Source organism: Triturus cristatus, chromosome 10 (genome assembly GCF_964204655.1).
Source record: "Triturus cristatus chromosome 10, aTriCri1.1, whole genome shotgun sequence".
Taxonomy (NCBI): domain Eukaryota; kingdom Metazoa; phylum Chordata; class Amphibia; order Caudata; family Salamandridae; genus Triturus; species Triturus cristatus.
Window position 1 is genome coordinate 431,389,439 of NC_140593.1, and position 25,075 is coordinate 431,414,513.

Genomic DNA, 25,075 nt, shown 5'->3' on the forward strand with positions numbered 1-25,075 from the left:
GACTCCCTCGACGGTGCAGGACCTCAACGCCGAAAGCTCAGAAGAAGCCGTAGAGTGTTATCTGTCGAGGCCTTCGCCGCCAGACAGCATTGACATCTACAACATGGTCATGAAGAATGCTGCAGCAACGTATGGGGTCAAACTAGAGGAAGAAAAACCAAAGGCCTGCTTCCTCTTAGAAACACTGCTCCCCACTCAAACTAGGAGCCAATTCCTTCCCATGCTCCCAAGTGTACTGGACCTGGGCAGGGAAGCTTTCAAGGAGCCAGCTACCTGCAGGCCGGTCACCCCTAGAACAGAGAAAAAATATAAACATTCCTCGAAGGATCCAGCATATATCCAGGGATCTGTACCGGCTTATGCCATTATAACGGCGACAGGCAGAAAAAGGGCCAAAATTCCCACAAACTCTGGGCCACCTCCAGACAATGAGAGTAAGAGGATAGACCTCACAGGGAGGAAAATAGAGAGGAATGCAGGAGTTCACTGGCGCATTGCGAACTCCAGTGCCCTAATAAACAGACATGCGTACCAACACTGGGAAGAGGTCGGACAGCTACTCAAACATCTCCCAGAACAATACCAGCAGACGGCAACACACCTGGTGGAGGAAGGCAAGAACATGGCCAACACCTGCCAAAAATCGGCCCTGGATGCGGAGGACTCATCCAGCAGGCTCATGATGATTGGACTGACAGAAAGGAGGCATGCCTGGCTAAGGATCTCGGGTTTCAAACCGGAGGTCCAGAACAATATTTTGAACAAAGCCTTCAATGGGGAACAACTGTTCGGCACACCAGTGGATGAGAAGCTGACACAGCTCAAAAAGGAGAACGAAACTGCGAGGGCGATGGGAGCACTGTGTGATAAAGTGCCATCTTTCTTGCATGGTATGCCCCCACTTTTTGCTGTATGTACTTTGACTGAGTGTGCCCTGGACTCCTGCCAATCAGGTGCCCAGGGGCTATGTTCCTTCCCTAAAACTTAAAACCCAAATTGGAAAACCCTGGCCACATGTCAGCCCCTGGTAAATGGTACCCTAGGTACCCAGGGCCTTGTGTCCAGGGAAGGCCTCTAAGGGCTGCAGCACTCATTGTGCCACCCTTAGAGGCCCTGTACCCTAACACACACACACTGCTCTTGCAGGCTGAGTACAGGTCAAAACAGAGTCGACATGGCACACATCCCTGTGTGCTATGCCCACAACATACACTGCCCTGGCATACATCAGCCACCCCCTCTAGCTGGGTGCCCTATGCCAGTGGTGTGGGTACTGGAGCATGAGCCCTGTGCCCCTACAGTACCCGGTCCATTCCGGGGCACTGTAAGTGCAGTGCTGCCATTTAAGAGTATATGGTGCTGGGAGATCGTCAAACACGAACTCCACAGCACCATGATGGCTCCACTGAAGACTGAGAAGTTTGGTATCAAACTTCTCAGCACATTAAACCCACACTGATGCCAGTGTGGGATTTAATGTACTAAGCACCCCAGAGGACATCTTAGAGATGCCCCCTTACAGCTAACTTACAATCCACGTCTGCTCTGAGGCTGCCTAGGCTGCCACCCAGCAGACATGTTGCTGGACCCCTGGGTAGGAGAGCCCCTGCTCTTCTGGTCCTGCAACAATGCACATCCTGGGAGAGGTGCTAAATCTCCTCCCCCAGGATGGGCAGGGGGAAGCTTCAAAGGCATGCCTCCTCTGTGAGCTTCCCCAGGCCCCTGCAACCCCCACTCTGGCGGGAAGCTTGGCCGGAAACCCCAAATAAGGACAGGGGATGTGCCAGCCTGCCATCCCCACCCCTCAGGTGGGGGAGGTGAGGTGAAGCACATCTCCGGGCTCTCGCCATCACTCGACAGTGGCTACCTATCTTAAAAACAGACACTTCTCCTTACTCAAAGTGGAATCATTAAGGCTTTCATGGAAGGCCTTAAAACTGTAATACCACCCAGGGTCGCACCTGTGTGGAATCTCAGTATTGTTCTCGCAAGGCTAATGGGTTCACCCTTTAAACCATTACACAATTGCGCCCTCCAATTTCTTTCTTGGAAGGTTGCTTAAATTGCCATCAGCTCACTAAGACATGTCAGTGAGCTCCAGCCACTAACTTTGTAAGAACCATTCTTCCAACTTCATAGGGATAGGGTTGTTCTGCGCACTAACCCAAAATTCCTTCCAAAGGTAGTGTCCCCTTTCCACATTCACCAATCGGTTGAGCTACCTGCATTCTTCCCTCAACCAGATTGTGGCAGAAAGGGCTCTTAATACACTAAATGTCAAAATAGCATTAACATATTATATTGATAGGACAAAAGACTTCTGCCAAACAACCCTTTATTGCATTTGCTCCCCCTCATAAGGGTAAATCCATTTCAAAATCGAGCATTTCCAGATACATTGTTAAATGCATCCAAGCATGCTTTCTTAAAGCCAAAATAACTTTGTACCCCCTAGAGCACACAACCTATAGCACACACTACTTGTAAGATAGGGGTCTATGGCTTTCTTAGTTACAGGAAGCAGGCCGACAGGCTCACTCCCCTAAGCCAATCACAACACTGCAATGCACTGTTGTGATTGGTTTGAGTGCCATGACAGTGCGCTCAGCCAGGGGCTAGAGGGGTGGCTATGTTCTCCAGGCAGGCTGTAATGTAGCCTGCATGGAGAAGGGAAAAGTGCTCAGACTGTTTTGGGCGGTCCGAGAGGCCATTGCGCACTCAGGAGTGGGCACTCCAATCCTCCACAGCCTTGCTCGCAGAGCAGACCCGCCAGCAAAGCAGCACACAACACATAAAATGATAATAATCGAAAGTTATCATTTTAAGATTTTGCTGCTTGAAAGCCATAGCGTAGGAGCTGCCACTGAAGGTAAGACATGAAATCGTGTTGTGTTTGGAGTAGTTGACATTACACAAATGTAGTATTTGTATAGTGCAAGCCTAATAGAGGCAGTAGAACATTGGACAGGATCGAAGTAAGAGAAAACCAGAATGCGAAGTTCAGAATTATGCTGTGTTCTGAATGAGGAGGATACATTCTTACAGTATAATGCTCTTTAAGGAGTTGTTTGTTAACCTGTTTCCTAAATTGAAGACTGGCAGAGCTGATCCTGATCGAGTTGGGAGGGGGGGGGGTAGGTGTTGTACGGATGTCCATATCCTTGGTGGTTAGAATGTAGTTCATTTTACACTTTTGGCTTTAGTCTGTTGCTGTCATGGCTTCTGGTGTTTAGAGCCACCAGAGACTGTTGCAATTATTATTCTGCTAGGCAGGTGTAGCTGTCATTAGGTTTTGAGATATTCCTGTGGCATGACATGAGCAGCATAGGTAAGGTGGGTAGTTGTAGAGATTATGTCCACTCAGGAGTGTAAAAGTGAGTAATCCAGGCACCAACTGATTTGAAATGTGTTCTTCACACTTGAAGAAATCCTACAAGACCCCAGTTAGATGCAGAGCAGAGTTGGGAAGTGTTGAAAATGTTGGTACCTACTGTACAGTATAGAATGTTGCTTCAGTGACTTTTGCTAGACCTCTTCCTTTGCAACAGTCATCAGTGCGTATTTTCACGGAACACTTCTGGGCTTTCCTATTCTAGATCTGCTGTTGGATTCATCAGAACAGACTGGCACAAGCACTTGCCATTCTGCATCACCTCTGTGGAACTGCTATAGGAGACAGACCGATACTAAACTCTTTGACAATAGAATGTTTCTGTACAATATTCATAATTTAGTCTATGGCTAATTGCCATCCATTTTGAAAAGTGATTAACTGTTTCCGGCTCTTTTCTGGGCACTTTTATTTGGTAAAATTAAGGGGGAAAATTAGTTTTTAGCCAGCTGGAAAATTCCCCTCGTTATTCCCGTCACCATTGCAGTTTAATAGTGCATTGTTTGTATTCTAAAAAGCTCATGCATTAGACCCATTGGTAGTAAATGATTTTTTTTCTACGAGGAAATGGAAGTTAAAAAAGCTTGTTGGTGATTGCCTGACTCTCCCTGCGAAAGATCTGTGGTGGGAGGTGTTGGTCTTTGTGCCAAATTGACACATGATTAGTCTGTTAATTGGAGTGTGATCATGCAATGAGATCTGTTTTTTTTTTCTTCTTCTATTCCAGTGGAAGACAAGCATTCCGGTGAAGCCAGTGGTATGCTCCCACAAAATATATTATCTCAAACAAGTCGGCACAATGACAGAGACTACAGATTGCCAAGAGCAGAGACTCCGAGTAATATCGCGACAGCACAACACTCCATCAAGCCAGTTGTACATCCAACTGCTACTACCCCAAGCAGTGCTCCTCCTAATCCTTTTGCTGTACAATCTGATCAGCCAAAGAAATCATTTGATGCAAATGGAGCAGCTTCTGTACCGAAGGTTCCTGCTACAACATCTTCTATACTTGTGCAGAAAACAGAGAGGAAAGGTATGTATCTTATGTCAAGTGCTTGGTTTTTCAAAACGTTCAATTTATTATAAAAACAGTTTTGCAGCGTGAATCTTTCTGGATTCACTATGCTGTGCATTATTCCGCGATCTTGTGGTTGGGTCCGGATTCGTAGTCTTTTCTTTGTTTTTTTTTTTTTTTTTTTGTAGCCCAGGTGGGCGTCGACGTCCACCATTTGGTGCACCTCCCGTGACGTCGTCGTGCTTCCTGCGGAAGTCCCACCTTTGGGGCGCCATCTTCAGATTCTTTTTTCCGCCGTTGGGTCTGGATCGTCATCGGGAAGCTCCAGAAATTCACTCGGAGGAAGAAGGAAGAAAAGCGAGTTTCATCGATAGAATCAAGAGAAGACATCAGGAATAGAACAGATTTCATCAGGAGCGCGAAGAAAGAGGACCAGCGAACCTTTTTTCTTCGACAGCCTTGGAGAATGCACGCTCAGAGACCCTGAGCGAAATGGACAAGACGCCATTCAAGTTCTGCCCAAACTGCCACCACAAGTTCGCGCAGAAAGACCAGCATCCGGTCTGCAACCTCTGCCTACCGGTGGATCACCAGAGTATCGACTGCAACGCCTGCTCAGCCTTCGCGCCGAAGACACTCAGGGTGAGAGAGAGGCAGAGAAGAGCCAACGCCAACATGGATGGCAAAGGGAAACCCCCGACACTCTACGAGCTGGGCCTCGACACGGACGACGAGGACAACGTCGCCGAGACAGCCGAAAACTTCACGGTCGTAGAGACCGACAAGAAAAAAGAAGACGAGGTAAGAGAATCGTCGAGCGCAAATCAAAAAACACCTCGAAAACACGAGGGTGACTCGAGAAAAACTGAGTCAAGGTCCACGAAGGGAGCCCCGGCGCCGAAAACTTCGACGTCCAAAGGGGGAACTTCGGACAAAAGGCCCAGCGGATCCTTACAAAAGGACTCCCTGGTGCAGAAAGACGCCGAAAGGCAAGGGTCGTCGAAATCATCCCATGAAACTGGCCGATCGACGCAGAAAGAACGTTCGACGTCGACGCAAGTTTCATCGAAAAGACCCGCGGTCGACGCCGAAAGCATCTCCGAAATGGAGAAAAAGAAGAGGCGGCTCGAGGCCGAAATGGAGAACATCCTTCAAAGGAAGAAGGAGTTCGACGCCAGGATGAAGGAATTCAAGATTCCAACGGTTTCATCGGCGGACGTCGTCGAGGTCGAAGACGAGTTCGACGCCGAAGGGCTGACAAGGGATCTCGAGGAAGAAGAGGAGCCCTATTATGAGGAAGAAGCCGAGGAAGAAGACCAACAGTCGTTCTACGAATCGGCGGCATCTACCAGCAACGACGTCGAATGGCACGATCTCGACACCGAAAACCCGGAGGAGGCCGTGGACACGTACCCCTCGAGGCCTTCGCCACCCGACGACATCGGGGTGTACAATATGGTGGTGAAGAGCGCAGCAATGGCCTTCGGCGTCAAACTCGACGAGGAGAGGCCGAAAGCCGATTTTCTCGTCGAAACACTGCTCCCCATCCAGACTAGGAGTCAGTTCCTCCCCATGCTACAAAGCGTGATGAACCAGGAGCCTGCCACCTGCCGGTCGATCACGCCCAGGACAGAGAAGAAATATAAGCACTCCTCCCTGGACCCACCTTACATCAGGGGTAGCGTCACCGCAGACTCCATCATAGCCTCCACGGCCAGGAGAAGGGCCAACGTTCCAGCAACTTCGGGCCCACCTCCGGATAAAGAGAGCAGGAGGATCGACCTCACAGGCAGAAAGGTCGAGAGGAACGCCGCAATGCACTGGCGCATGGCGAATTCGAATGCACTCCTCAATAGACACCAATACCAACACTGGGATGAGATGGGGGAGCTAGTAAAGCACCTCCCCGAAGAATACCGCCAGAGAGCCTCTCACCTGGTGGATGAAGGCAAGAACATCGCCAACTCCTGTATAAAGACGGCGTTGGATGGGGCAGAGACTTCAGCAAGACTCATGGCCATAGGGGTCACAGAGAGGAGGCATGCATGGCTAAGAATCTCGGGATTCAAACCGGAAGTGCAGAACAACATCCTTGGCACCCCCTTCAACGGAGAGACACTGTTCGGAGCAACGGTGGACGAAAAGCTCACCCAGCTCAAGAAGGAAAACGAGACAGCGAGGTCCATGGGGGCCCTACAGCTGAGGGGAATGAGACAAGGAAATCCCTCGAGGAGACCCTACGGTAGGGGTGGAAGCCAACAGGGGACGTCGCACCAGGCGTTCCAACAAGGTCAGCAGGGCGAAGGTCACGGACAAAGTCAGCAGAAGCAAAGCTGGCAATATCAACCTCGGGGCCAGTCCTTTCGCGGGAGAGGGAACGGACGTGGCCAAAGGAGGAGAGGGGGCGATCAGCCCTCCTCGAAGTGACTCAGCACGCAAGAAGACGCCTACCCTCGTAAGGTCCCCAAGGGTGAGGCGCAAAAAAGTGTCATCAGGGGGAAGAGAAGATTCAAGAGCCTACGAGCATACGTCACCAGTAGGCGGAAGGCTGAGGTTCTACCTTCAGGAGTGGCGGCGTATAACCACAGACAAGTGGATACGGAACATCGTGCAGTACGGATACTGCGTAGACTTGGAGAAAAGACCTCCAAACAGGAAGCCGAAGGGAAGACAGAGATCGGCCCAAGAACTGGCAATACTCAGAGAAGAAACGCGGAAACTCCTACAAAAGGGAGCCATAGAGACAGTGCCGTTCAGGGAACGCAACAAAGGGGTCTACTCAAACTACTTCGTGGTTCCGAAGGTAGACGGAGACCTCAGACCCATACTGGACCTCCGTTACCTAAACAAGTTCATCAGAACGCAAAGGTTCAAAATGACTTCACTGCAGGAGGTACTGCCACAGATAAGAGAAGGGGACTTCATGGTCACCGTGGACCTCAAGGATGCCTACCTTCACATCCCAATAAACAGAAGGCACAAGGGCCTTCTAAGATTCAACATCGAACAGGAACACTACCAGTTCACAACCCTGGCCTTCGGATTAAAATCAGCGCCAAGGGTCTTTACAAAATGCCTGTCGGCGGTAGCGGCACACCTACGAAAGCAGGGAATACACGTATACCCCTACTTGGACGACTGGCTGGTCAAGGCAAACTCACGCGAGAAGTGCGAGAGGCACGCAAAATGCGTAACAGACACCCTCACAAATCTGGGATTTTCCATCCACTGGGGAAAATCATCGCTGGAACCGGAACAGGTAAAGATTTTCCTGGGGGCAAAGATCAACTCCCTCAACAGTACAGTAGTGCCCAGCGACAGGAGGACAGATGCTCTACTGAAGGAGACGCAGCTCTACCAGAAGGGGCGAGCTCTGACAGTGAGGGCGGTGAGCAAGATGATGGGGATGATGGCGTCCTGTATCCAGCTGGTGCCGAATGTACGCCTGCACATGAGACCATTCCAGGAATGGCTGCAACAGCAATGGTCACAAGCAAACGGAAGTTGGGAGGATCTAGTGGTTGTTACGCACGCAGTGCAGGAGGAGATAACTTGGTGGAACAGAGACAACATAACAACGGGGAGAAGCCTGACACCACCAAGCCCAACAATGACCATTACCACGGACGCATCGCAGAAGGGATGGGGAGCGCACATGGACAACCTCAGAGTGAGGGGTCTATGGGCTCCAGCAGACGCGGTCCGCCACATCAACTACCTCAAGTTGAAAACGATACTGTTAGCCCTGAAGGCATTCCAGAGACACCTGTTCGGCCAGAGGGTGTTGGTACAGACAGACAACACCACGGCGATGTTCTACATCAACAAACAAGGGGGGACACAGTCGTTTCCCCTCTCATCCCTAGCTCAGGAGATTTGGAGATGGGCCATACCTCTCAAGATAGATCTACTGGCAATTCACCTACCAGGGAAGGACAATGTGGAGGCAGACTGGCTGAGCAGACAGACCTCAGCATCGCACGAGTGGGAGCTCAATGGCCAGGAAACGGAGAAAATCTTCCAGAGATGGGGGACTCCCACAATAGACCTATTTGCAACACGCCACAATGCAAAATGCCAAAGCTTCGCGTCCAGGCAACCAGATCAGCAATCCAAGGGAAATGCCCTATGGATAAGCTGGTGGAGGACATTTGCCTACGCCTTTCCACCGATACCCCTGTTGCACAGAGTGCTCGACAAGTGCAGAACCAGCAACATGACTCTGATCCTGGTGGCTCCACAGTGGGCGAGGCAGACATGGTTCTCACAGATTCAAGAAATGGCGCAAGGCAATCCGTACAGGTTCGAGAGGAGAAAAGACCTGCTCTCAATGCAAAACGGGGAGGTCCTGCACCCAGAGCCAGAGACACTCAACCTAGCAGCATGGCTCCTGAAGACCTAGAGTTCGCACACCTAAGGTTACCTCAGAGCACTATGCGAGTGCTACGGGAGGCAAGGAAACCTACTACAAGAAAGTGCTACAGCGCAAAGTGGAAGAGATTCACGGTGTGGTGCAGGAAAAAGGGCCTGCAAAACAGAATGACAAGAGACTCAACTGTGCTGAGGTACCTCACACACCTTCTAAAGAGTAACCTCTGCTCGAGCTCCCTAAGGGTACACCTAGCAGCGATCGTTGCCTACACCAGAGGTGAGAAGGGTGGAAGTTTCTTCACCTCGCAGGTGGTGAAGAGATTCATGGAGGGAGCCAAAAGAATGGCACCCCCGAAAAGGTTGCCGCCGCCGGCATGGAATTTAAACGTGGTTCTGACGGAGCTCATGAAGGCGCCGTTTGGACCCATTCACAAGGCCACTCTACAAATGTTGACGATGAAAACTGCCTTTCTAGTGGCCATAACCTCACTACGCAGGGTGAGCGAGCTTCAAGCACTAACGCTACAGGAGCCCTACATTCAAATTCACAAAGACAGGGTAGTCCTGAGGACGGACCCACACTTCATGCCCAAGGTAGTGTCGGCGTTCCACATGAATCAGAGTATCCAGATACCGAGTTTCTTCCAAAACCCGACTACAAACGCAGAAAAGGCCCTGCACACCCTCGATGCCAGAAGAGCGGTGATGCACTACATTGAAAGAACCAAGGAACTCAGGAAGTCGAAGCAGCTGTTTGTGTCCTTTGCTACTAGCTTCATGGGTAGACCAGTGACCAAGGGCACCATCGCTAGGTGGATTGCCCTCACTATTCAATTCTGTCACAAACAGGCTGGACAGGAGCTAACGGAGGGGCCCCAAGCTCACTCCACAAGGAAGAAGGGGGCCACAGTTGCCTTCCTGGCAAACACGCCCATCCAAGACATTTGTCTCGCAGCAACTTGGGCATCTATGCACACGTTCACAAAGCACTACTGCGTGGACATTCAAATGAATAAGGAAGCACAGGTCGGACAGAAGGTGCTACAACACATTTTCAACGACCAGCGATCATCTTCCACCCAGCCACCACAAAAATAGGAAAACCGCTACAAAGTCTATGCACAGCATAGTGAATCCAGAAAGATTCACGCTGCAAAACGAAAAGTTTCTTACCTGTCGGTGTAGTTTTGCAGCTTGAAGATCTTTCTGGATTCACTAGCGAACCCACCCACCTCCGCCAGGAAGATGAGGCTGGAGGAAGAGGGGGTGAAATGGATAGGATCAAAGAAGTGGAAACGTACAGAAATATGGACAAAAGGATTAATCAATCGCCTAGGGTTAAAAAAAAAAAAAAAAAAAAAACAGGGAAAAAAGAACCCGAAGATGGCGCCCCAAAGGTGGGACTTCCGCAGGAAGCACGACGACGTCACGGGAGGTGCACCAAATGGTGGACGTCGACGCCCACCTGGGCTACAAAAAAAAACAAAGAAAAGACTACGAATCCGGACCCAACCACAAGATCGCGGAATAATGCACAGCATAGTGAATCCAGAAAGATCTTCAAGCTGCAAAACTACACCGACAGGTAAGAAACTTTTCGTTTTTTGTATAGAGGGAGAACCACACCAGCTGCTGGCACCATGTACTTTTTAATTGATTACCTCCTTGAGTGTCTTGTGATGGTAGTGATAGTTCTTTCATCAGAAATTCGTGCTGCTGCCCTTAGGGGACCCTCTTTAGTACCTCAGGCCCTAGGTACTAGGGTTACTGTAAGATAATGCCCATTTTTGACATGGTCACTGTAAGAAAGTGCCCTCTTTCTTGCATGGTATGCCCCCACTTTTTGCTAAATTGCTGAATGTACTTTGACTAAGTGTGCCCTGGACTCCTGCCAATCAGGTGCCCAGGGCCTATGTTCCTTCCTTAAAACACACAAACTCCAAATTGGCAAACCCTGGCCACATGTCAGCCCCTGGTAAATGGTACCCTAGGTACCCAGGGCCTTGTGACCAGGGAAGACACCTAAGGGCTGCAGCACTCATTGTGCCACCCTTAGGGGCCCTGTACCCTTACACACACACACTGCCTTTGCAGGCTGAGTGTCTGGGTGCAGGACAAAATGAAGAGTCGACATGGCCCACATCTGTGTGCCATGCCCAACACCTACACTGCCAAGGCATATGTCAGTCACCCCTCTGGCTGGGTGCCTTATGCCCATGGTGTGGGCACAGGAGCAGGAGCCCTGTGCCCCTACAGTACCCAGGTCCATTCCCGGGCACTGTAAGTGCAGTGCTGCCATTTAAGAGTACATGGTGCTGAGAGCTAGTCAAACACGAGCTCAACAGCACCATAATGGCAACACTAAAGACTGGGAAGTTTGGTATCAAACTTCTCAGCACATTAAACCCACACTGAAGCCAGTGTGGGATTTAATGTACCAAGCACCCCAGAGGGCATCTTAGAGATGCCCCCCACTCTGGCGGGAAGCTTGGCCGGAAACCCCATACAAGGACAGGGGATGTGCCAGCCTGCCCACCCCTCAGGTGGGGGAGGCGAGGTGAAGCACATCTCCGGGCTCTCGCCATCTTGAAGATGGGAGGCCCTTCCCTATCAGGATTAGGCTACTGCCCCCCTCCCACAGGAGAGAGGCAGGATAGGGGGTGTACCCACCCCAGGACAAGGACCCATTGGTCCCTGGCCTTCACCTACCTGTAACGCCCCTAAATCTAGTATTTAGGGGCACCCTGAACCTTCCTATTCCAGATTCCGAAACTACAAGAAGAGCGAGAAGAAAAGACCTGCCCTGCAACTGCGAAGGAGAGGGAGACACCAACTGCATTGGCCCCAGCCCTACCGGCCTGTCGACCTCGGACTTGCTCCTGCTCCAAACCCGGCATCTCTTGTGGCCAGCAACCTCAGAAACCCCGGAGGACCTGGCTACCTTTGAACTCTGATCCCCTGGGACTCCCTTGAGTAGAGGCTCTACTCAGAACCTACCTTTCACCCCTGGCAGCAGCCCGGAACTGCGATCCCAGCCCACTCTGCACCCGCCAAGCCTGGCCGGTGCCGGAGTGAACTAAACCCACGAGTACGACCCCACGGCGACTGTGACCCCGAGTCCGGCACCCAAGGACCCCCCTCGACTATCCTGAAGAAGCCTGCAGCCTCAGAACAGAGTGCCACCCCAACCGCGATCAACAGAGGGTAAGATTTCCGACATCAAAATGCACCCCTGCACCCGGCGCCCCATTGCCCTCTGTGCCCAATCCCGGGGTACCTACCAATCCTCCAACTACCCAACTTACCCCTAGAAGTGGTGGTGGCACCTGAAGAGTCCTCGTCCCCGAGCCTGCAGTCTTTTTCCAAACCGGAGATTTCCCATAGAAATCAATTGAGTGCCCGACTGCTCAAAAGCACCCTGCACCCAGCCGCCCGAGTGGCCCTGGCAGTGAAAACTCTACTCTAACCTACTTCCCCACTTGCCCTGAGTAAGTGACCAGGAGCCCAGCTCCCACAGCCGCGTGGCTTGCCCGACAGCAGCCACCAACCCAGGCCCCCCTATCCTTCATAGGATAACATTGGGCCTAACTCTCTCTGCACCCGGCCGCCCTAGAGCCGCTCAGGGTGAAACAACTATACCTACCTGACCCTGGGGGACCCCTGAGTCTGTGCCCAGAACCTCAACATCGCCAGTCGAGTACTTACCCTTAAACCGCAAACCCTATTTTCCTCATAGGGTAACATTGGCTGGCTTTTTCCTGAAATTTCTTCTAAGTGTGGACTTTTCAAATCTTCAAATAATCACCAAAAATCAGCCGAGTGACAAAAACGAATTTACTCACCTGTTCTTAGGTGAGCTCCCAGTGCTGGATCTTGGTGCCCAGCACTGACTCTGAAAAGTACCCACAACTATACTTGCCCTTAACTCATTTTTCTTCCATAGGAAACCTTTGACTGTTTTTCTGTGAAATTTCTTCTAAGTGTTGATTTCGGCAATTTCTAAATATTCGTCAAAAATCTTATAACATCTGAAAACGTAATTACTTACCTGTTTTGGATAAAGGTCCCAGTACTGAGTCTAGGCACCCAGTACTGGATTACAAAAGTAATGATAACCTACTGTACCTGTAACCTACATTTTCTTCCATAGGGAATCATTGATTGTTTGCTCTGAAATATTTTCTAAGTGCTAACTTTTGAAATAGCAAAATATTAGTTAAAAATCATTACAGTACCAAAGTCGACTTTCAACAGCTGATTCTGAGAACTGACCCAGGACTGGATCTAGGATCCAGGCCTGGAATTACAAAAGTAATCTAAAAAGTAATCTGTTGCATATAATTTGAATTTATCATTGAGCTCAATGTATTGTGTTTAGAAATAGAGTTGCCTACTGCAATTACTAGTAACTGTTTACTAAAAAGTCTATTGCATATACAAAAGTATTTTTATGAAACATCTATCGAGAAAGTATATTTTAATTCCAAGTGTTGGTTCTAAAATAAAACAAGCATATATTTTTTATATACAAACCATTGGCCTAGAGTTCAGTTATTGAGTGTGTGGAACTATTTGCTGACTGAGTGTGTACAACAAATGCTTTACACTGTCCTTGATACTGCCTTGCTGCTCGACCAGGCTACCACTTTGGAGAGTAAGGTTATATCTAACTTTAACCTCTGTTAAACCCTTGGGGTCTGTGGACTCTGTACACCCTGTACCTATTAAGGAACAGTATATACAGAGCCACTTTCTCACAGTCACCCACACTTTTTGCCTAAAAAAAATGCTGTGATTTTGATTGAAAGTGCCCTGGGGTACTGCTGACCAGGTTCCCAGTGCCAGAGCTCTTACCCCAAACTGTACGATTGTTTCCCCCAATTTACAATACCTTTAGCACCCTCTGTAAGTCCCTAGTAAATGGTACCAAGGGCCTACGGTACTAAAGAGGGCACCTAAGGGCAGCAGCACAAATGTTGCCACCCTAAGGGACTCCTCACCAAGTACATGCAGGACTGCGAAGTCAAAAGGGAAAACACGACCGGTCACACATCCCTGTTTGCCATGTCTCCTACCACTGCATGTGATACTTGTAAGTCACCTCTACAGCAAGGCTGACACCCCTAAGGCATGTGAGGGCATACTTGCATGAGCAGATATGCCTCTGTGCCGGTCGTTCCATTACTGCTAGTAGAAGTGACCAAGGAAGCTATTTTAGTACATGTGCTGGACACTGGTGTAGGAAGATGTGAGAAAGTGCCATCTTTCTTGCATGGTATGCCCCCACTTTTTGCTGAATTGCTGATGTACTTTGAGTGTGCCCTGGGCTCCTGCCAGTCAGGTGCCCAGGCCCTGTGTTCCTTCCCTAAAACTGCATTGACGCCTAAACCCAATTGGCATCTCTGGCCACATGTCAGCCCCTAGTAAATGGTACCATAGGTACCCTGTGACCAGAGAAGGCCCCTAAGGGCTGCAGCACGTATTGTGCCACCCTTAGAGACCCTGTACCCGGACACACACACACTGCCTTTGCAGGCTGAGTGTCTTGGTGCAGAACAAAAGAGTCGACATGGCACACATCCCTGTGTGCCATGCCCACAAACACACTGCCCTGGCATACCTCAGTCACCCCTCTAGCTGGGTGCACTATGTCAGTGGTGTGGGTACAGGTGCATGAGCCCTGTGCCCCTATTTTACCCAGGTCCATTCTGGGGCACTAAGTGCAGTGCTGCCATTAAGAGTATATGGTGCTAGGTCGTCAACACGAACTCCACAGCACCATGATGGCAACACTGAAGACTGAGGTTTGGTTTCAAATTTCTCAGCACATTAAACCCACACTGATGCCAGTGTTGGATTTAATGTAAGATGCACAACAGAGGGCATCTTAGAGATGCCCCCTGAACCTAACCTACAATCCATGTCCTGTCTGAGGGGCTGTCTAGGCTGCCACACAGCAGACATGTTGCTGGACCCCTGGGTAGAGAGCCATCCGCTCTCCTGGGCCTGCAACAATGCACATCCTGGGCGAGGTGCTAGGTCTCCTCCCCCAGGATGGGTAAGGGAAGCTTCAAAGGCATGCTGCCTTTGTGAGCTTCTCCAGGCCACTTGCTGTACTCAGCAACTGGCCCCCACTGGTTCTGACCCTCACTCTGGCGGGAAGACTGGCGGGAAACCCCAAGGGAGGAAAGGGGGTGTGCCAGCCCCTGCCAACCCCACCCCTCAGGTGGGGGAGGCGAGGTGAAGCACATCTCTGGGCTCTCGCAATCTTGAAGATGGGGAGCCCTACCTAATCAGGACTAGGCTACTGCCCCCTCCCACAGGAGAGTGGCAGGATAGGGGTGTACCCACACCAGGAAAGGGACCCATTGGTCCCTGCCCTTTACCTACCTGTAATGCCCCTAAATTTAGTATTTAGGGGCACCCTGAACCTTCCTTCCTCAGATCCCAAATCCGAAACATGCAAGAAGGACAAGAAACAAGACCTGCCATGCAGCTGCTAACAAGAGGAAGACACCAACTGATTTGGCTCCAGCCCTACAGGCCTGTCGACCCTCGAACCTGCTCCTGCTAAAACCCAGTGTCTCCAGTGGTCAGCAACCTCCAAACCCCCAGAGGACCTGACTGCCTTGTGACACTAAAAGACTGGGACTCCCACGAGCAGTGGTTCTGCTCAAAGCAAGTAACAAGCCCCTGGTGCCAACCAGGAACCGCGACTCCTGCACCCGCCAAGCCTGGCCTGTGCCGGAGTGGACAAAGACCACGAGGACGTCCCCCCGGCGACTGTGACCCAGAATCCAGCACCCAAGGACCCACCTCAATGCTCCTGCCGACGCCTGCAGCCTCAGATCCAGGGACCTCTCCAACCGCGTCCAGCTGAGTGTAAGATTTCCCAACGCGAAAAGACACCTCTGCACCCGGCGCCCTGCGGCCCCCTGTGTCCAGCTCCTGGGTGCCTACCTAACCTACAGCTTCCCAACTTACCTCTCGAAGTGGTCGCACCTGAAGAATCTCCGTCCCCGAGCTTGCAGCCTTTGTTAGTTTTGTAGCTTCTCCATTGAAATCCATTGAGCGCCCGACGGCTCAAAAGCCCCTTGCACCCAGCCGCCCGAGTGCCCCTGGGAGTGCAACATCTATCCTAATCTACTTCCCCACTTGCCCTGAGCAAGTGAACAGGAGCCCAGCTCCCACAGTCGTGTGGCCTGCTTGCCAGCAGCCACCAACCAAAGGCCCCCTGCCTGCCATAGGATAACATTGGGCCCAACTCTCTCTGCACCCGGCCGCCCTTGTGCCGCTGTGGGTGAACCAACTGTACCTACCTGACACTGGGAGACCCCTGAGTCTATGCCCAGAACCATAACTCTGCCATTCGAGTGCTTACCAAAAGCCGATAACTCACTCTTCCTCCGTAAGATAACATTCTTCCAAGTGTCGAGTTTTGAAACATTAAAATATTCACCAAAAATCAGCTGAGTGACAAACGAAAATACTCACCTGCTCTTAGGTGAGCTCCCAGTGCTGGATCTTGGTGCCCAGCACTGACCCTGAAAAATATTCACAACCATACTTACCAGTAACCCAATTTTCTTCCATAGGAAACCATTGACTGTTTTTCTGTGAAATTCCTTCTAAGTGTTGATTTCTGCAAACGTTAAATATTCTTTAAAAATCGTGTAAATTGTGAAAAGGTAATTACTTGTTTTTTGTTTTGGATAAAGGTCCCAGTACTGAGACTAGGCACCCAGTACTGGATTACAAAAGTAATGAGAACATACTATACCTGCAACTTGAATTTTCTTCCATAGGGAATCATTGACTGTTTTCTATTAAATTTCTTCTAAGTGTCAACTTTTAAAATAGCAAAATATTACTTAAAAGTAACTAAGTCGACTTTTATCACTTCTTTCTAAGTACTGTCCCAGGACTGAATCTAGGATCCAGTCCTGGAATCACAAAAGTAATCCTGAAAGTAATCTATTCCAAATAACTTGAAACTTCCTTTGAACTCAATGCATTATTGTGTTTAAAATTGTGTTGCCTATGCAACAACTTGTAACTTTCTACAAACGCCAATTGCATATTGCAAAAGTATTTAAATAAAGCATCTCATTCTGAGAAAGTATATTTTAATACCTATTGTTGATTCTAAAATAAAAGACCTATATTTTTTATATAAACCATTGGCCTAGAGTTCAAGTATTGTGTGTGAAACCATTTTGCTGACTGAGTGTGTGAAACAAATGCTTTACACTGTCCTCGGATACTGCCTTACTGCTCGACCAAGCTACCACTTTAGAGAGTAAGGTTATATCTAACTTTAGCCTTTGCCAAACCTCTGGGGCTGTGGACTCTGTACACACTGTACCTATTGGGTAACAGTTTATACAGAGCCACTTTCTCACAGTCACCTTTAGTAAAATGTATTCTGTTGTATTTGCTTCATTTTAACGGTCAGTTGACTTAAGCATCCATTAGAGTACAAATACGTAGCTGAGATGTATGCTTAAGAGCGCACAGAAGTGATTCTTCTCTATCCCTGTCCATTCCGACTTTGTAGAGGGGTTAACTGCACAGTCTCCAATATTGAAATTTAATATGGTGTTAAGCAGGGTAATGTTCTCTTTTTAACCCATAGTGCAACTAATTTTGACACTTTTATTTGAAAGTGACATTGCTATCACTTGCTTATGCACGGTTAGCGAGTGGGGACATGGGTAAACAGACGTTTTTAAAAGTACATTTCGACAAGATTATTAGATGGGTTCCCATAATCTTGATAACCAAGTTGATTTCATTTTTTCACTCCAAAAAGACCATTTAATAACTGATTTCTTTCCATAAATCAAGCCACTCCATGAGATAGACATTTACATACTGTCACTAGAAACATTGTTTTGTCTCATGTGTGAGAAAGTGGCAGGGTCCCTGATTCTGAGGCTGCCGGCGTCGGGAGCGGCGAGGGGGTCCTTGGGTGCTGGATTTGGGGTCACAGTTGCCGGGGGGACGTCCTTGGGGTCTTTGTCCACGCCGGCACTGGCCAGGCTTGGCGTGTGCAGTGTGTGCAGGGTTCGCGGTTCCGGGCTGATGCCAGTGGTTAGAAACTTGTTTTCAGCAGTGCCACTGCTCATGGGAGTCCCAGATTCTCAGTCACAAGGTATCCAGGTCCTCCGGGGTTTGTGAGGTTGCTGGCCACAGGAGATGCCGGGATTTAGCAGGAGCAGGTTCTAGGGTCGACAGGCCGGTAGGGCTGGAGCCAAAGCAGTTGGTGTCTTCCTCTTCTTAGCAGCTGCACGGCAGGTCTTCTTTCTACTTTTTCTTCTTTGCTTTTTCGGAATCTGAGGAAGGAAGGTTCAGGGTGCCCCTAAATACTAGATTTAGGGGCGTTACAGGTAGGTAAAGGGCAGGGACCAATGGGTCCCTGCCCTGGGGTGGGTAGCCTAGTCCTGATTGGGCAGGGCTTCCCATCTTCAAGATGGCGAGAGCCCGAAGATGTGCTTCACCTCGCCTCCCCCACCTGAGGGGTGGGGTTGGCAGGCTGGCACATCCCCGGTCCTTACTTGGGGTTTCAGGGCCAGTCTTCCCGCCAGAATTGGGGCAAAACCGGTGGGGGCCAGTTGGTGGGTACAGCAAGTGGTCTAGAGAAGCTCACAAAGGCGGTATGCCTTTGAAGCTTCCCCCTGCCCATCCTGGGGGAGGAGACCTAGCACCTCGCCCAGGATGTGCATTGTTGAAGGCCCAGGAGAGCAGGGGCAGCCTCTTAGACAAGACGTGGATTGTCGGTTAGGTTTCCAGGGGCATCTCTGAGATGCCCTCTGTAGTGCTTTGTACATTAAATCCCACACTGGCATCAGTGCGGGTTTAATGTGCTGAGAAGTTTGATTCCAAACTTCTCAGTCTTCAGTGTTGCCATTATGGTGCTGTGGAGTTTGTGTTTGATGAGCTCTCAGCACCATATACTCTTAAATGGCAGCACTGCACTTACATTGCCCAGGAATGGACCTGGGTGCTGTATGGGCACAGGGCTCATGCTCCTGTGCACACACCACTGGTATAGGGCACCCAGCTAGAGGGGTGGCTGATGTATGCCAGGGCAGTGTTGGTTGTGGGCATGGCACACAGGGATGTGGCCATGTCGACTTTGTTTTGTCTTGTACCCAGACACTCAGCCTGCAAGGGCAGTGTGTTTGTGTTAGGGCACAGGGCCTCCAAGGGTGGCACCATAAGTGCTGCAGCCCTTAGAGGCCTTCCCTGGTCACAAGGCCCTGGGTACCACATTTACCATGGGCTCACATGTGGCCAGGGTTTGCCAATTTGGGTTTTAGGTTTTAGGGAAGGAACATAGGCCCTGGGCCCCTGATCGGCAGGAGTCCAGGGCACACTCAGCCAAAGTACATTCAGCAAAAAGTGGGGACATATCATGCAAGAAAGATGGCACCTTCTCACATTATACACAACTCAAACTGAGACCAGCAGTAAAAGATTGAGTTGTGAGATGGAGAGTGTAGATCAGTGGTTCTCCTCCAGGGGATCCTCATCAATAGTCATAAGCACTGAATATTCCCGCCCATGTGCGGGGACCCCGGAAATAATAAAATTATATATGAAAAACACACACACACATATATATATATATATATATATAACACCTACTGGCGGTCGCCAGTAGGTAGTTATAGTTAGGACCCTGTTTCCATAGGAAAACCGCAACATTCTATTTTGAATAACTTTGGCGCCGGTCGACGAATCCTCGCGAAATTTTCAAAACTAATGGGGCGCTACGCTCCGCTCCTACCCTGAAAGTCTCGGGGGGGATTCGTAAAGCGGGGGCTGAGATAAAAGGGGGGTCCCAAAACGCGTTTTTCCCATGCATTTTTCCATAGGACATTTAGACACAGCTACAGCCCGAACGGCTGAACAGAGTTCCTTGAAATTTGGCAGAGAGGTAGTCTACAGGTCAAGGAAGTGCCTTTTGTAGGTCTGGTGTAAATCTGTTCAGTAGTTCCTGAGAAAATAGCATTTAAATCAATATATATATCTGTGGCAGCTTACGGTGCGCTTACGGTGCGCTTACCGTACGCGCACGCCGCCGTGCGCGAGCGCGATTCTGATTGGCTGTTAGATCTTAGTAAACATTCGAATCGGTTGAAACCAGGAAGCGGCGGCCGCCATTTTCTCTCTCGCAGTCTGAGAGGGGGTTAAAAAACAAAGGCCAAAAACATGTAAAGGGGCTGTTTAGACAGCTCCTAAGCACCTAGCCATGTTGAGGGAGTCCTCAAAGATCCCCCAAGGCCAAAAACGGAATTTTAATTTTTTCGATAATTTCGCCGATTACGCGTACGGTAAAAATTAATTTAAAAAAATAATATATCCATACTCTCCCCACCCCATGTGCAATTGGTGCGCGAAGGGCACCATTTGTGCATGGCATATTACTAATGTGAAAAATTAAAATATTACCTTTCACAACGAAGCGCATCATATGTCCTCCATGTGCGTGCACGGAACGAACTGCGTTAAGTGGGCGCGCACGCCACGAATGGCGTAAAGTAACTTAGCATTTAAAAAAACCGTACAAATTCACTGAAAAAACCATAGGTTTCACACACGTTATAGTTGGGAATTAGCATTTAAAAAACCTTGCAAATTCAGTGAAAAAACCATAGGTTGCACACATGTTATAGTTAGCTGGAAATTTTACTGATAAAAAACCAATGAAATTCCCCCGTTATAGTTAGTGCAGGCAACTATAACTCACGCGACCGCAATCTTCTGCTGATGCTAATACTGTATTTAGACACTTATTTGCCCATGTCTTCTTCCATTAAATTTTAGCTATACATATATTACAAATATTTTTTTTTTCATAAAGACACATATGTCATCAGCAGAGGATTGCGGTCGCGTGAGTTATAGTTGCCTGCACTAACTATAACGGGGGAATTTCATTGGTTTTTTATCAGTAAAATTTCTGCTAACTATAACATGTGTGAAACCTATGGTTTTTTTTCACTGAATATATATATATATATATATATATATATATATATATATATATATATATATATATATATATATATATATATAGCTCTGTATATGTATAAAAGTATATTATTTTTTCCAAGTCAATGCAGCCCCCATAGAAGGCTAGACAATGTAGACATAAATATCCAATAACACACCATAGATATAATAATACATTTTTTGTTTTTTGAGGTAAAAACTCATGAGAAAGAAAAGAAAACACTGTGCAAAACACAGATCCACAAAACATTGTTAGCCTGCAGGCTGCATTGCAATACAATACCATAGAGACAGGTAAAAACTGGCACCGTGCCTTTAAGGCAGACCTGATTCCAATATACCATCATGCCTCAGGGGTGACAGTTGGGTCAGTTCTTTCCGGCTCCTTCAGTTAGGACCCTGGAATTCAGCTCTCTTCAGTTTTGACTTTCTAGTCAAGATTTGCTAGTTTTCTAGTGAATTTTTTTGCTTCATCTTAATTATTTCCTTTTGGTGATGCATTTTTCCTGTTTTGCTGACAGATTTCAAAACTTTTTTCTGTCAGAAAATGCCTTCCTTGTTCATGCCCTGTCCATCCTGTGGCAAAAAGAAGGCTTCTTCAGATACTCACGATGTGTGTATCATCTGTCTACCGGAGACTCCTCCTGCTTCCTGTCGACATTGTAAGGACCTTTCTAAGAGGACTTTGAAAGAAAGGGAGGGGATTAGGCTTCATGGCCTTTCTGAAATGCGGTCGACGTCGAAGCAATTGATCCCTGTGTGTTCTCCATCGGTGTCGGGCTCGGCGTCGAAGACTCCAGCGGCGGGATCGTCGTTGAGAGGTGAGGAGGCCAGGGAGGCTCATGCTTCCAAGAGAAAATCAACGTCGATGCAAGATCCGGCAGCGAAAAGCATTCGTTCGGCGTCGAAGGAGAAACATAATCGTTCAACGTCGAAGTCAACATCTAGGAGGAAGTAGACGTGGAAGGAAAGAAGGTCGAAGTCAATCTACTTTGAGGCGAATATCGTCGTCAAAAGAACACGGGCGATCATCGACGTCGAGACTTGGTTCGCCGTCGAGGGAGAAGCGATCGTCGTCCAAGACCTTGCCGACGTCGAGACGAAGATCGTCGTCGGAGTATGAATCGACATCGAGGTGGTCGCCTCGGTCTGGATCGGCGTCGAGGCAGGCGCCTCCGTCGTTAAAGATGTCCATGACTTCGGCGATGAAACAGACATTGAGGCGAAGTTCCCCTTTGGGATCTAGCCCTCCGTCGACGACAAGGCTCTCGACGTCGAGGCATGACTCGTCGCCAGTTATCCACTCGGCGTCGAGGTCCAGATCTCCGGCTATAGGCCTATCACCGTCGAGACAGTCCTCCGCTGTGGGGTATCAGGAAACATCGAAACGTCATTTGGCATCCAGGTCAGCGTCGAGACGCAAGTCTCCGCATAGAGTGAAGTATACACCGGATGTGGCATCGGAGCATGATTCAGCCTCTGGCTCACCGCCTATTTCTATTTCGCCTTCAGCCTCAGCAGGATCAGGCTCTCCTCCTTCAAGATACAGATCACCTTAAGTGATGATTTCATCTCCAGCTCCTATTTCACCAATAGAGCATCCTGGGCCATCAAGTCCTCAATTGACAGCGTCACCGACACCAATAAGGCAGGAAGAGGATCATCCTCCGGGACAAAGCCCCACCAGAGTGCTGCCTCAGTCCATACCACCATGTATGCCTTCCATGGCGCATGCAGTAAGCATTTCCTTAACTAGATTGAGGAATCTTATCCAGCCTAGGAGACCAACAAGTTCTCACTCTCGGGAAAGAGTATGATCGGCGCTCACGTTCGCCCAGGAGAAGATCGAGGTCCAACTGTCGCAGAAGAGTCGGAGCGATCTGAGAGAAGACGGCGTAGGTCTCCTACATCCTCTCCTTCTTCAAGTCGTTCTTCCAAGAGAGATTACTCCCCCACGCTTTCAGATACTCCTCCATCTCGAGTTTCACCAGTAGATGACGTTCGCACTTTCCAAGATGTTTTGTGCAGGGGAGCAGCAAAGTTGAACATTCCAATGCCTGTTCAAGAGACAACTTCCTCAGTCATCTTTGAGACCCTTCACGAAAGAACGGCGTCTCGTCCACTGTTGTCCCTGGTCCCTGGGTTGCTTAAACCAGTGATGGATGTCTTCCTCACGCCGGCTACCATCAAGTCCGCTCCGGCGCGAATACTTAAGAAATATCGTCCTGCTCCGGAGGATTCTCTGTTTCTCAAGGCGGACCCTCCACCTGACTCTGTGATCACTGCGGCCGCCAGGAAAACCCATTCGGTGGCTTTGTCATCCACAGTGCCGCCGGACCAAAAGCAAGACGCAAGACTCTTGGGGAAGAAGAGTATGCGGATCGGCTGCCTCCAGTTTGAAAGTGGCCAGTGCCTCAGCGCTCTTGGGGTGCTACGACAGATCACTTTGGGATTCTCTCCAAAGATTCATAGAGAAACTTCCGCAGGAGGATAGAAATGACTTTGAGGAGATCTTGCAGGAGGGCAGTCTGGTCTCTAATCAAGTCGTAAGTGCGGCAGCAGATGGAGCAACGCTTGCAGCTCACTCCTACGCCCATGGTATTTCAGCCAGACAATCTTCCTGGCTAAGATTAACTGCTCTGAAACCTGAGGCACAAGCCAGAATTGTCAATCTGCCTTTTTCTGGGAGTTCTCTTTTTGGTTCACATACCGACGACGAGATGGCTCGGATGAAGTCTGAACTCGAGACCATGAAAGCCGTGGGGCTAGAGAAAAGGAAAGAGTTCCGTCGTCTTAGGGGAACTGACAGGCGTGCATTCCAGCAGAGGGTTCAAACCACTCACTGGCAGAAGAATCAAGACGAACAAGGAGAGAAAAAACAACAATTTCAGTCCCGCAGATCAACTAGAGGACAAGGAAACAACCGCCAGTCCAACAGTGGAAACAAGGCTCAAGGCAAGCAATGAGCGATCGCTTCCTCCAATACCGTCCACCGCTCCGGTGGGAGAAAGTATTTCGCGTCATCTTCCAGAGTGGCAAAACATCACCAGAGACAAGTGGGTACTGACTATACTGCAACATGGATACTCTCTTCGTTTCTGGAGTTCTCCTCAATCTGCCCACACGGTACATTCGTCTCATCAACTCAAGATGCTAAGGGAAGAGATGGCAACCCTCCTACTCAAATCGGCCATAGAAAGGGTTCCGAGAGCGCAGAGAGGGAGAGGAGTCGACTCCAGATATTTTCTAATTCGGAAGAGAAGTACAAAAACGGATTTCAGACCCATCTTGGATTTACGAACACTCAACAAACCTATCCAGAGGGAGAAGTTTTGCATGCTTGCACTTCACCAAATATATCCACATCTCCGTCGAAGCGATTAGATGTGCTCGCTGGACCTGCAAGACAAGTATTTTCATATACCCATCTGCCAGCGTCATCGGAAATTCCTAAGATTCGTGGTAGGAACCTCCCACTACCAGTTCAAGGTTCTACCATTTGGCCTGAAATCAGCACCTCAAGTGTTCACAAAGTGCATGGCGGTGGTGCTGCTGCCCTGAGGTGCGCAGGAGTCTTCGTCTATACCTATCTAGACGACTGGTTACTAAAAGTTCCTTCGCCTCAGACTGTACGTTCACAGCTGACACACTGCCTGGATCTGTGTCACCGATTGGGGCTCCAGGTGAATCACAAGAAATTCACCTTCTCACCAACGCAAAGCATACACTACCTGGGAGCGATTATAGATTCCGAACTAGGAAAAGTGTTTCCTTCGGAGGAGAGACAGTTATCCCTCGCTCAAAAAGGCAGGCATGCTATAATCAACAGGCTGTCTACAGCGCGACATATATCATCCCTGATAGGGGCCATGGCATCTTGCGTATTCCTAGTGCCCAACGCCAGGTTGCGGAGGCGTCCTCTCCAACAGGATCGAGAGGACAAATGGGACCAAAAGTCTTCTCTGTTGGAGGACAAAGTGTGCCTTTCGACAATGGCTAGGCAGTCGATCAAGTGGTGGTTGAAGTCGAGCAATCTGCAGGTGGGGATTCCTTTCCATCAGGAACCTCCATCGCAAACACTGATCACAGACGCATCGCTACAAGGTTGGGGCGCGCATCTGGGGTCTCTACAGACTCGGGGGCTGTGGTCCAACAGCGAGCAGCTATATCACATCAACATGCTAGAGCTCAGGGCAGTACATCTCGCCCTCAAGGCGTTCCTGCCCTCAATCAGCACGAGTTCCATTTTAGTACAAACGGACAACACCACCACG

At 49.3% G+C, this 25,075-nt stretch overlaps 1 protein-coding gene across 12 annotated transcripts in view; it reads left to right on the forward strand.

Moving 5' to 3' along the window:
• The window catches only part of WAC (WW domain containing adaptor with coiled-coil), a 600,841-nt gene that overhangs the window by 173,789 nt on the left and 401,977 nt on the right, over positions 1 to 25,075 (forward strand). For all 12 annotated transcript variants that reach the window (XR_014970123.1, XR_014970125.1, XR_014970124.1 and 9 more), the window contains exon 7: positions 4,119 to 4,427. Coding sequence is in view for 9 of the 12 variants with exons in the window: in XM_085631783.1 (XP_085487909.1) it covers positions 4,119 to 4,427 (309 nt within the window). In the remaining 3 variants the exon portion in view is untranslated. The remainder of the gene's footprint in view (positions 1 to 4,118; positions 4,428 to 25,075) is intronic.